The sequence below is a fragment of the Asterias rubens genome, chromosome 13, assembly GCF_902459465.1.
Source record: "Asterias rubens chromosome 13, eAstRub1.3, whole genome shotgun sequence".
Classification (NCBI taxonomy): Eukaryota; Metazoa; Echinodermata; class Asteroidea; order Forcipulatida; family Asteriidae; genus Asterias; species Asterias rubens.
In genome coordinates this window covers 3865581-3878629 of record NC_047074.1, presented here as the reverse complement: position 1 = coordinate 3878629, position 13049 = coordinate 3865581, and the positions used below count along the sequence as shown (strand labels likewise).

Sequence of the window (13049 nt, the reverse complement as noted above, 5' to 3'; positions counted from 1 at the left end):
CTTTAAGCGTTTTATGTGCTCGCTTAAAGTTCAAGGATGCCTGCAACAGTGGCAGTATAATTGCTACCGGTTTATTGTTTTCTTGGCCCTATGGTTGTAATATTAACCTGATACAATAACAGCACCCGAGTGTATTGCTATAATGATTGATATCGCTTCTGGTAATTACTAAATGCAGATAACTATCAGTCATTTTAATAAGCTTCTGCTATACAATAAAAATAATATACCCTGCTGTGTGTTCAAGGCACAGTAAAAAAAAAAAAAAAAAAAAAAAAACCCGAAAGAAAACACACTTAAAAAAGTTAGTTCTTGAAAACCTGTGACATAACATCATTTTTGAGAAGAGATTTGAATTTTGTGGTACAAAGACAAGTTCCATTAGGATAAGTGGTAGAGAGTTCCCGATTCGTGGCGCAGCTGAAGAAAAAGACATGTCGCCCGATTGAGCATGTGACGTTACAGTCATGTATAGTATTTTTAGGCATTGCATGGTACGGTATCAATGTACATTCGGTTTGCGGTAACACCATGTGTAGATCTTCTTTCCTGCGTGTATTTTGTCCTTTGGGAACTAAAGGCCTTGTTTTTATTCTAATGTTGCGGAGTAGATTCTGGAATTCCGGAGACTACTTCACATCCATGCTTACAAAAGATCCGCAGAGCCTTGACTTTCTGCAGGTGCGATTTGCACGCACACTAATAATGGAATAAATCTAATATTTGACCGTCTGTTTCCAACTTTTGGTGTGACGAAAGCGGGCACATCTTTAGACTTGTTAAGCATTTTTTATAAATATTTTTTAAGATCTACAATTTGTGTTGAAATTATGACACCAAAATGTAACTAACCCATATGACCATGCAATGTAGAATCCCGCATGTTCTGTCATAAAGACGCTTAAATGTACAGGTCACTCTTTTGGTTAGGAATGTTTACATATATACTGTGTTTCATCCTATAATTATCATTCTATACTTGAGGTTTAAAGACAGTGGACACTATTAGTAATTGTCAAAGACCAGTCTTGTCACTTGGTGTATCTCAACATATGCATAAAATAACAAACCTGTGAAAATTTGAGCTCAATCGGTCAACAAAGTTGCGAGATAATAATAAAAGAAGAGACACCCTTGTCACGCGAAGTTGTGTGCGTTTAGATGGTTGATTTCGAGACCTCAAGTTCTAAATCTGAGGTTCTCGAAATCAAATTCGTGGAAAATTACTTCTTTCTCGAAAACTATGGCACTTCAGAGGGAGCCGTTTCTCACAATGTTGTATACCATCCACCTCTCCCCATTACTCTTCACCAAGAAAGGTTTTATGCTAATAATTATTTTGAGTAATAACCAATAGTGTCCACTGCCTTTCAATGTACAGGTCACTCTTTTAGCTAGGAATATTTACATATATACTGTGTTATCATCCTATAATTATTATTCTTTAATAAACTGAGGTTTAAAGGCAGTGGACACTATTGGTAAATTACTTAAAATAATTATTAGCATATAATGGGGAGACGTTGATAGCATAAAACATTGTGAGAAACGGCTCCCTCTTAATTGACGTAGTTTTCAAGAAAGAGGTTATTTCCTCGAATTTGATTTCGACACCACAGAGATAGATTTCGAGATCTCGAAATCAAGCATCTGAAAGCACACAACTGCGGGTGACATGTGTATTTTTTCTTTCGTTATTATCTCGCAACTTTAACGCCCATTTGAGTTCAAATTTTACAGGTTTGTTAATTTATGCATATGTTGAGATACACCAAGTGAGAAGACTGGTCTTTGACAACTACCAATAGTGTTCGGTGTCTTTAAACAGTATATCATGAATTTTTATTGCTTTATACAATACTATCCGGTCAAATTATGATTAATAACTCAACCGTGAGCTGTCTCACGAAACCGGAGATCGCTTGCCCTTGAAAAGCTTAATATAGTAAAAATTAATAAAAAGTTATAATAAATCGAAGAAGTAAATATCCCTTTAGGTTTTTGACATTCAAAAGTGCGGTCGATTTTGTTTTACGACAAGGACTGTTGGTGGGAATATGAAGACGGATGCTTACCTTATCGCAAAATACCCGGTACGCGCGCGTTATGCCTGGAACGAGGTGCATGCTGGTCTAGCTAGCTATTGAGCTTGATCGCTAGCTAGACCAGCATGCACCTCAATTTGCAGTAAGTGCTTGCGTTATGGGATTTGCGAAAAAGTCTTTGGGCTGTATACACTTCTTAACCGACCGGAACTTTCGGTCGTTCATTATTTATGCTGGATGAGACTTGTCGTTTTGTGACATGCATAACCGTAACTTGCTAAAATGCCTTATCAAAAGATAACGACTGAAATGTCGTTATAGCTGCAACAACCGGAAAACCGTCGTTTTAGCCGTACCTCCGTGCGTTAAAACACCCATTATGACTGGAGGAGATCGGTCATCATTATGACCGAATTAAACTAAATGTCAGTGTTGATTTGTTTAGATGCCCGTTGTAATAAAATACCACCCATTGTTTATTTGATGAATGACTATTTCTATCTATTTTTGGGGGTGGGATCATTTGCTTCTGCTCTACCTACTCTGTAATCGATATCAAGACGAGAAGACTGTAATTAAATGTGATCAATATTTTATAACATTTGTTGACTCAACAGTTCCATTTTTGATCCGCATATGTCAGCTTCTCATGCTCTAAGAACACTATATAATAGCTATCTTTGACATTAAAAGTATACATTTATACTGAATCTTCCGAGGGCGGTGATGAACATTATATAGAAACCTCTAGTTTGCGACTATTTTCACCGTATTCGGAGCACCATGACTGCCGGGATATTGGACTGTTTGACCGTTCAGATTCTGGCCTTTACACGGTGCGCGATCGTTGTTGCCATAATATTGATACCCGAGCTTACCGCAACGGGGATCGCAATAGACCCACCGAGATATGTGACCAGTTCAAGTCGTGTTGCATCTTCAAAGGACACAATTAATAGTAAGTTTACGTAGTTGTATTTTTCCCTAATTTTTTTCAACAGCTAGATTTAATCTTACACAAAACCACCCATGTTGGTTTTGATGCATTGCATGGTGAGATATCATTGTGTATTCGTATAGCGGTAACACCATAAATCTACATTTCTTGTAAGACAAGGTCCCACAGAGCAAAATATACAAAGCAAAGTAGATATACACTACGTACAACCTTAAGCCGAGTGTAAAACATGCCCGTAATTTAAACTACGGATAGGCGGTGTGTGAGACGAACCGTCGAAATTATAAGAGTCAGCATTTGTGTGGATCTGTTTTATTACCAGGTCCACTTTTCGTATGTAACGCTCGAACTCGCACACACCGACAATTCGCAATCTTCTTTTTTTCCTCTTTTGTTTGTACTTTCGTCTTTTGTTGTACGTTTTTATGGAAACATCTCCCATTGATTTTGTAGAATTTTCTGACTGAAGACCTTCACCAAACCCAGGGCACTACTGTCCCTTTTTTCTATCGGCTCCTGCAGATAAATGCAACAACACAATGCAATAAAACAGTGACCATAAGGACCACTTCCTGTAGGTCAGCGTTGCAATATTATTACCTGACAATAATTGAAGTGGCATAACAAATCTAGTCCAGACCTTTATATGCAAGGTCATGACAAATTGTATCACATCTTTACAATATAAAAGGTTTCCAGGTCAATTAAAGCAGAAAAAAACGATTGTTGTAAAACATCAATCGAAGTGACGCTCTTTTCTGTAAACCCAAATCGAGCTAATTTTGTTGAGTTATGGTGGATACTCAAAAGTGTATACTGTTTGGTTCTTTTTTGAGATAGTTGTGACGGACACCAGCGTCTGCTTGGTTCCCTTTTTAGATACGGTGGACATAATAGGAGTGTGATTGTTGGTTCCTTTTTGAGATATGGTGGCCAATAATAGGAGTGTACTGTTTGTTCCTTTTTGAGATATGGTGGCCAATAATAGGAGTGTACTGTTTGTTCCTTTTTGAGATATGGTGGCCAATAGTAGGAGTGTACTGTTTGGTTCCTTTTTGAGATATGGTGGCCAATAGTAGGAGTGTACTGTTTGGTTCCTTTTTGAGATATGGTGGCCAATAGTAGGAGTGTACTGTTTGGTTTCTTTTTGAGATATGGTGGCCAAATAGGAGTGTACTGTTTGGTTCCTTTTTGAGATATGGTGGCCAATAGTAGGAGTGTACTGGTTGGGTCCTTTTTGAGATATGGTGGCCAATAGTAGGAGTGTACTGTTTGGTTCCTTCTTGAGATATGGTGGCCAATAATAGGAGTGTACTGTTTGTTCCTTTTTGAGATATGGTGGCCAATAGTAGGAGTGTACTGTTTGGTTCCTTCTTGAGATATGGTGGCCAATAGTAGGAGTGTACTGTTTGGTTCCTTTTTGAGATATGGTGGCCAATAGTAGGAGTGTACTGGTTGGTTCCTTTTTGAGATATGGTGGCCAATAGTAGGAGTGTACTGTTTGGTTCCTTTTTGAGATATGGTGGCCAATAGTAGGAGTGTACTGTTTGGTTCCTTTTTGAGATATGGTGGCCAATAATAGGAGTGTACTGTTTGGTTCCTTTTTGAGATATGGTGGCCAATAGTAGGAGTGTACTGGTTGATTTCGTTTTGAGATATCGTGAACACTGTAGGACTATTCACTGTTTGGCTTGAGATGTAAACATCACAGGAAAAAAGCGATTAATGCCGCGGTATTGTTTCCTGCAGCCTCTGATTAAAAATAGTGTTTAAAAATGTATATCTCATAAAAAAAATGACAATTTAAACCTGATTTTTATTTGCATTGTTAAAACCCCCAGAAAATTACCATAACATACAAAATTGTTTATATTTTCCGGTGTTTCAAATTTTGGATAGTTCGATTGCTGTTTGGGCTTAATACAACAGTACGTTCTTTTTGAATAAAAGAAGCGACAAAAAAAATTACATAATCACCTTCTCCTTGGATTGACTGTCAGTAAAAAATTAAAAAAAAAGCCCACACGAATAGAGCAGTAGGTGCTCTTATGTAGATTTCCACTCGATAGAATGTATAAGAACACATCTGAAGAGCCGAACCATTGTCAAAGAAAAACACTTCATCAAGCACTAAAAAGCATTATGAGAATAAAAACCACATAACAAAGAGCATCTGAAGGTCATCTGGATAACAAACAACCTTTCACAGAGTATGCCTATATACCCTGCGCCAATAGGCGTAGGCACTGCTCTTATTCGATATCACAAAAAAAAATAAAAAAAAATCGGGAGCTTTTGTTCGTTGACATTACCAATTCTCACTTTTTAGCTGTGAATCGTTGCGTCTGGTTGAAAATCATGAAGAGAGGTAAAAACGCAATTAAAGGAACACGTTGCCTTGGATCGGTCGAGTTGGTCGTTGAAAAGCGTTTGTAACCGTTTGTTATAAAGGGTAGAAAGATGTTGTAAAAGTAGAATACAATGACCCACACAAACATGCCTCGAAATTGCACGGTTTTCCTTTTACCTCGTCGACTTACACGGTCGGCCATTAATGGAAGTCAATTTTTTGATTCCCATAAATGGCCGACCGTGTTAGTTCGCAAAGTGAAAGGAACCCGACGCAATTTCGAGGCAAATTTTACTCCCATAAATGGCCGACCGTTTTAGTCGACGAGGTAAAAGGAAAACCACGCAATTTCGAGGCATATTTGTGTAGATCATTGTATTCAACTTTTAAAACATATTTCCACCCATATGCATTTTATAACAAACGGTTACAAACGCTTTATATATACCAACTCGTCCGATCCAAGGCAACGTGTTCGTAATGGCAAACGTCACAGGGAAACACTTTCAATAGCGGTGACTGTGTTATCTGTTGTAAAAAATAGGTTCACAATATTGAACGACAATCTAGTTAGCTCGATGCAAGCTTCCTGCGAATGCGAATGCGAATGCGGTACGAATTTTGACGTCACAAATTCACAACGAAAATAACCGTTCAAATGTGTTCAACTTCTGCGAAAAACATCCATGTGACGTCAAAATTCGCCTTTCTTTCGCATTAGTTTGAACCGGGATTTGTCAGATAGATAGAACAAGGAATGTTATATCATCACTTTAAAGGCAGTGGCACTGTTGGTAATTACTCAAAATAATTGTAAGCATAAAAACTTACTTGGTAATAAGCAATGGAGAGCTGTTGATAGTATAAAACATTGTGAGAAATTGCTCCTTCTGAAGTAACGTAGTTTTCGAGAAAGAAGTAATTGTCAACGAATTTGATTTTGAGACCTCAGAATTACCTTTTTCAGGTCCCGAAATCAGCATCTGAAAGTACACAACTTCATGTGACAATGGTGTTTTTTTCTTATTTCGTTTATTATTATCTTTCAACTCCGACGACCAATATTGAGTTCAAACTTTCACAGTTTTTTTTAAGCATATGTTGAGATACACCAAGTGAGAGGACTGGTCTTTGACAATTACCAAAAGTGTCCAGTGTCTTAAATGCCTTGCCCCGAAATTGCTAGGTACCCTTACATTTTATTTGCATTTTTTCACACACAGTGAACGAAACACATATCCATTTATAATGATGCCCAATATTGACTAATATATTGATGTAAGATCAGTGGGTTGGCCTCAAGAAGATGATTGCATTGGATTTTGTCATTCTCTGAACACATCACAGGAGTCAACAGGTTGCAGCAAACTTAAAGCGATGAACAAACTTGGCATTTGTCAAAGACCAGTATTCTCACTTGGTGTATCCCAACATGCATAAAATAACAAATCTGTGAAAATTTTGACTCATTGGTCATCGAAGTTGCAAGAGAGTAATGAAAAAAATCACACTTGTTGCACACATTATTTGTGTGTTTTTTGATGCCTAAAAAGGGCTTCGGGCCTGAAGTTGCGGATAGAAATTACACGTATTGCGGGCTCATTGTCAATGTGCAACCACACCTTTAACAACACGATGGAATCTATGCCAACGTCAAGCGAGCAAACCAATATTGCATCAATACGGTACCTGTGGAGTTGGCGACAGTTAATTATGCCAAGTTCGCATTTCTCCTATTCGTAAAGAAACCCACCAACAATAGGCCTTGCGTTTCTTTTGAAAGTGGTCAACTAAAATTATCTGGTGCTGACAAAAGGATTTTTTTTCATAAATTCATAAATATAGGCATATCATCTCGTTTCTCGGTAAAAATTAATATACGGTTTATTTGGTAAAATTTTCGAGACACAAATCCAACTGTTGTCAGGGAATCTTGTGTTCAGTTCAGTTTTTTAAATTTAATCAATTTCGGACTATTTTTAACTAAAAATGAGGTGTGATATTTAAGGTGTTTCTGATCAGCAGAGTGTGCGATCAAGTCCTACGTACACTGGTATCGTTGCGGTATTAGACATTTCCGTTATTGCATCGTACCTTTGACGAGGATTAAGGGCGAATGTCTTGTGTATTGGGTATTGCACCCGGTATAATTACACTTATCGCTTGAAGAGTTGTTTCTGTCCGGTGCTTCCTGGCAGTAGAGAGGTTTCGCAACGTACGGATACACATACAGATACCGATACGTCGACACTTTGTGTGTTCACGTGACGCGTATCCGCGACAACCGTATTTTGCATACACGTTACCAACTGATACGGGAGCTCACACACGTCGTAGAAAACCGGATACTGTTTTGCAGACGTTTGCTGTATTTTTGTCCCAGATCAAAAACATTTCCCACGGAATTATTTTCACTGGTATCGTGCTTGCTATAGACAGAAACCCCATAACAATTCAATTATGTTTACAATGTTTAGAGATATGCTCTTGTGATGTAGTACCGGATCATTTGTTATCTTGTTTTTTTTGGAAATGTTCGATTGTGTTCTTTATAAAATGTAACAAACATGAACAGGTAACTAGTTACCTGTTACCTGTTCATGTTTGTTGTGTTGTCATTTAGCCATCGAGAAAGACTCTGCTAGGGTCGAAAAAAGTATCTAACAGTACACTCAGATTCAAATTTTGGTACAAAAACCCATATCTTTCCATAACCAAATTACTTTGGAGGGAACAAGTTGTGTTTACAAATGGACTGCCAAATTATATAAATCGAATTATATAAATCGTATTATATAAATCGAATTATATAAATCATATATTCGTACCAAACCTCCTGTACCAAAGAACATTTTCATAACTGTTTTGCTAACAAAACTTTTGCTGGCAGTGTAAGCACTTTTTTTGAATCCACATTATACATAAACCGAAAAACCTGTGTTAGAAGTTTAAGATCGATCGGCCATCTGGGTCACGAGAGAAAAAAAGTGAAAAAGATTACAGATTTTGATGTCATCGATTTTAAAATAAAATTTAATAAAATGCACACAGAGTGATCAACTCCAAACAGGAAATTAGTTTGACTAACTTTTCATCAAATATGCCATTTTAAATATTTCAAGGGATGTTTTCAACTACCATCATCATCATTAGACCGAGTAAGCCTTATGTAAACCTGTGATCTAAGCGGAGTTTGTTTTTCTTACCAATTTTGTAATATTCTTTTAGATATTAAATTTGTAAAATGCCAACACCACGGCTGCGCAGATGTGCAGTAACGCACAATGATACCTTTGCCACCCACACAAAAGGTACATCAATAATTTTCTAAGCCTGTGTTTTATTTATTTCGATCGAGAATAATTATGCCATTTCAGCGAACTGCCTAAACAAGAGAGGGATAATATTAAACCGCAACAGAGCTATAATTTCGTCCGGTCGTGTGTGCGGCCCCTAAATGTAGCCCAAGCCATAAATGTCGCCTGACCTTAATGTAGCCCCAAACAAGTACCCAAATGTCGCCCGGACCTAAATGTAGCCCCAAACCTGTACCTAAAGTCGCATGACCTAAATGTAGCCCCAAACCTGTACCTAAATGTCTCCCGGACATAACTGTAGCCCCAAACATGTACCTAAATGTAGCTCGGACCTAAATGTAGCCCCAAACCTGTACCTAAATGTCGCCCGGACCTTAATGTAGCCCCAAGCCTGTACCTAAATGTCGCCCGGACCTTAATGTAGCCCCAAACCTGTACCTAAATGTCGCCCGGACCTATAAATGTAGCCCCAAACCTGTACCTAAATTTCGCCCGGACCTAAATGTAGCCCCAAACCTGTATCTAAATGTCGCCCGGACCTTAATGTAGCCCCAAACCTGTACCTAAATGTCGCCCGGACCTATAAATGTAGCCCCAAACCTGTACCTAAATTTCGCCCGGACCTAAATGTAGCCCCAAACCTGTATCTAAATGTCGCCCGGACCTTAATGTAGCCCCAAACCTGTACCTAAATGTCGCCCGGACCTAAATGTAGCCCCAAAGAGGTACCTAAATGGCGCCCGGACCTAAATGTAGCCCCAAAAGAGGTACCTAAATGTCGCCCGGACCTTAAGTAGCCCCAAACATGTACAGCTGAGTATGCACATAATATTATCATTCAATTTGAAAACACAGTAATTTTTAAATTGAACCATCTCTAGAATTTGTAACGAATCAATCAAGTACAGTGTAGTTCTGAACGAATCTACACAGTTAAGTTTAGATACGTACAAATAATCTACACATTCATCAATTGAGTTACTTCACAGAAAAAGTTTGATGGCAAAGTAATCTTGTTTAGTTATAGGAGAGAATACACATCATATTTTGATAGCTCATATTGCAGGACTACAGTTTCTTTAATTGGTCTGTTTAATACCACCACCGCACCTGCGCGAATAAACCCTCATTTAACAGGTAATTGCGCAGCCCAGAAGAAACTGCAGTATAACAGTGCCACAATAAAAACGTTCTATCTGCACATCTGCAGTGACGCGCAATACAATACCGGTTCAACTTACACAAAAGGGTACAGCAACAATTTGCTGCGGCTGTGTATAATATGACTTGTGTCGATCGAGAATAAATCTGCAGATTTGTGGAGTATTTAGTGAATTACCAAAGTGAAAGGGAAATAATGGAACGAGTCAGAGCTACATTTTCGTTCGGTAGTGGCTGCTTTATGCCGACACGAATGCTTGTTTGCATAGCTGTCGGGGTGTTTGCGGTCCAAATTCAAGCGGATCCTCCTGCCTGCATTAGGCCTGACCACCCAAATCATAATGACTGCCCGGAACCTACAGAAGCGTCTCAGCCTCAGACAACCCCAAAATCGGAAACCAGTAAGTTTGCATTTGTTTCCTCCCTCAGTGATTTTATACGGTTGATATTGAAACCCATTGTTTGTGTCGGTCCTTAATTAGTTTAAATACACCTTACAATTTCGTTTCCAAAAAGACAATAGCGTTTTGAAATAATTGGAGCGGTTACATCTACTCAGGAAAAAATATCTGCAGATGAAAAAAATCAATCTCATAAAGGTTACTGTCAGTAAAAATTCTTAGATTCAAAATTTGGGAACAAAAATTCAAATCTTGTTACTTACCCACATTTTACTTCTAAGTAAAATGTTACTCTATATGCATTTTCACTATTGCGTGTATACTACCAATAGTTTAAGAAGTGACAACAAAACTCATATCCTTTTAACGTTTGGTAAACACGTTTCTAATTAGAAGAAATCAAACCTTTGGCCAAGGTCATGTTTGATAATATAACGCATTCTGAGAAACATTTCTATTCGATGTAAAAAGATAACAGAAAGATAGCAGTTGACAAAGTTAGAAATTTGAATCTGAGAACCGTTACCGCGTAGCGGTTCTCAGATTATGCATTCCTGTTTAAGGGGCTGTTCTTCCTGTATGCGTGGACATCAGAAAAACGCGACCACGCTAGTTGTTGTCTATGTATATCTGCATTATTACAGGATTAAAACAAATTAAATGGTTTTAAAAGTCAAAGGTATACGTTGCCTTAACCCTCTAGTCCCTGCACCGCCCGAGTTTGCCGAAATAATTTTTTATTTTTTTTCAAGATTCTTGCAGTAACTTTACTGAAATCTTTTTAAAGATAGCCAAGGCTTATTATTTATAATTAAAGATAGCCAAGGCTTATTATTTATAATTAAACGCACAATTTTTGACCCTTTCGGTAATATTTGTACAAGTCCTCATTGGGGAACAATAAAAAACCCTACGGTAATATTGATGGCGATTATTCTTGTATAATGATAACATGGATACAATAGCTTTTCAAGGCTTTCATCTGGCTCAATGCTGATTATTTGCGAAGGCATAAGTTTTCGACAATATCACCATGGATGATAAATACAGTTTCCTTTGTGTTTACTAATAAGCGTTTTGTTGGGTAAGTTCTAAATTATTTCATCATCATTAGCTTCGTCAAGTCAACTGTGAAGAGACAAATTAATAATGTATGTAAATAACTAGATGGATTCACCAATGCGTAGGCATACTATTAACTACCTAGTTTTATTTTGATGTTTCTTATTTTCTACAAACAAAAGCTATAGCGAGGTTTCCTCCTACCGCATAATACAGTGTATCGCTTTAGGTGGCTGGGCGGTCCAGTGGCTAAATGGTTAAAGACACTGGACATTATTGATAAATACCAAAGACTAGTCTTCACAGTTGGTGTGTCTCAAGATATGCACAAAATAACAAACCTGTGAAAATTTGAGCCCATTTGGTCATAGAAGTTGCGAGATAATAATGACAGAAAAACACCCTTGTCACACGAAGTTGTGTGCTTTCAGATGCTTGATTTCGAGATCTCAATTTCAAAATCTGAGGTCTAGAAATCAATTTACGTTACTTCAGAGGGAGCCGTTTCTCACAATGTTTTGTACTATCAACCTATCCCTATTACTCACTACCAAGTACGGTTTTATGCTAATATTTAAAAGGAAGTTAATCACTCCAAAAATAATGGCGATGAAATCTTACTCGGTTGAAAATTAAGTTTTCGATAGTATATATAATTTCGAGAATAGATTCATTTGTTTTTATTTCCAAATATTTGAATAACGCAAAATGATTAAACAATCAAACGGTTCCATAATTACAATAGATGCCTTCCCAATAAAGGAACACGTTGCCTTGGATCGGACGAGTTGGTCTGTGAAAAGCGTTTGAAATCGTTTGTTATGAAATGCATATGGTTAGAGAGATGTTTTAAAAGTAGAATATAATGATCCACACAAGTATCAATCAAAATTGCACGGTTTTCATTTTACGTCGCGAACTAACACGGTCGGCCAATTATGGGAGTCAAATTTTTGACTCCCATAAATGGCCGACCGTGTTTGTCGACGAGGTAAAATGAAAACCACGCAATTTCGAGGCATATTTGTGTAGACTATTGTATTTTACTTTTATAACATCTTTCTAACCATACCGATTTTATAACAAACGGTTATAGGACGCTTTTCAAAGACCAACTCGACCGATCCAAGGCAACGTGTTCCTTTAAAGCTAATGGACACTATTGGTAATTACTCAAAATAATTATTAGCATAAAACGTTTCTTGGTAAAGAGTAATGACGAGAGGTTGATAGTATAACACATTGTGAGAAACAGCTCCCTCTAAAGTGAAGTGTTTTTTGAGAAAGAAGTATTTTTTTCACGAATTTGATTTCGAGACCTCAGATTTACAGTTTGAGGTCTCGAAATCAAGCATCTAAAATGCACACAACTTCGTGTGACAAGGGTATGTTTTCTTTCATTGTTATCTCGAAACTTCAACGACCAAATTTAGCTCAAATTTTCACAGGTTTGTTCTTTCATGCATATGTTGAGAGATACCAAGTGAGGAGACTGGTCTTTGACAATTGTGTCTTGAACAGGCCCCTCTGTAATAAAATTATAAGCCATAAGGGAAACTGACAGGGTAACTTATGATTTCAGCTGAACAACAGGCTTAAAAGGGTAAATTTCTCAAAGGTAAACGGCGAGTGACAGGTGTCAGTCAAGTCGTACCATAGAGCAAGCTGTTCCTTGCTCTATGGTCGTACAGTGATTCGTTACCGGTCATTATTAAAAGGGATTTATGATGGAAACATGTAACCCCCCCCCCCCCC

The 13049-nt window shown here is 37.7% G+C and overlaps 1 protein-coding gene across 1 annotated transcript in view; it reads left to right on the top strand.

Moving 5' to 3' along the window:
* The first annotated feature begins 9912 nt into the window (after nucleotides 1–9912).
* Nucleotides 9913–13049, top strand: part of LOC117298587 (adhesion G protein-coupled receptor L3-like) — a 35381-nt gene continuing 32244 nt past the window's right edge. The window contains exon 1 of the mRNA XM_033781905.1: nucleotides 9913–10232. Coding sequence (XP_033637796.1) covers nucleotides 10028–10232 — 205 coding nt within the window. The 5' untranslated portion in view covers nucleotides 9913–10027. The remainder of the gene's footprint in view (nucleotides 10233–13049) is intronic.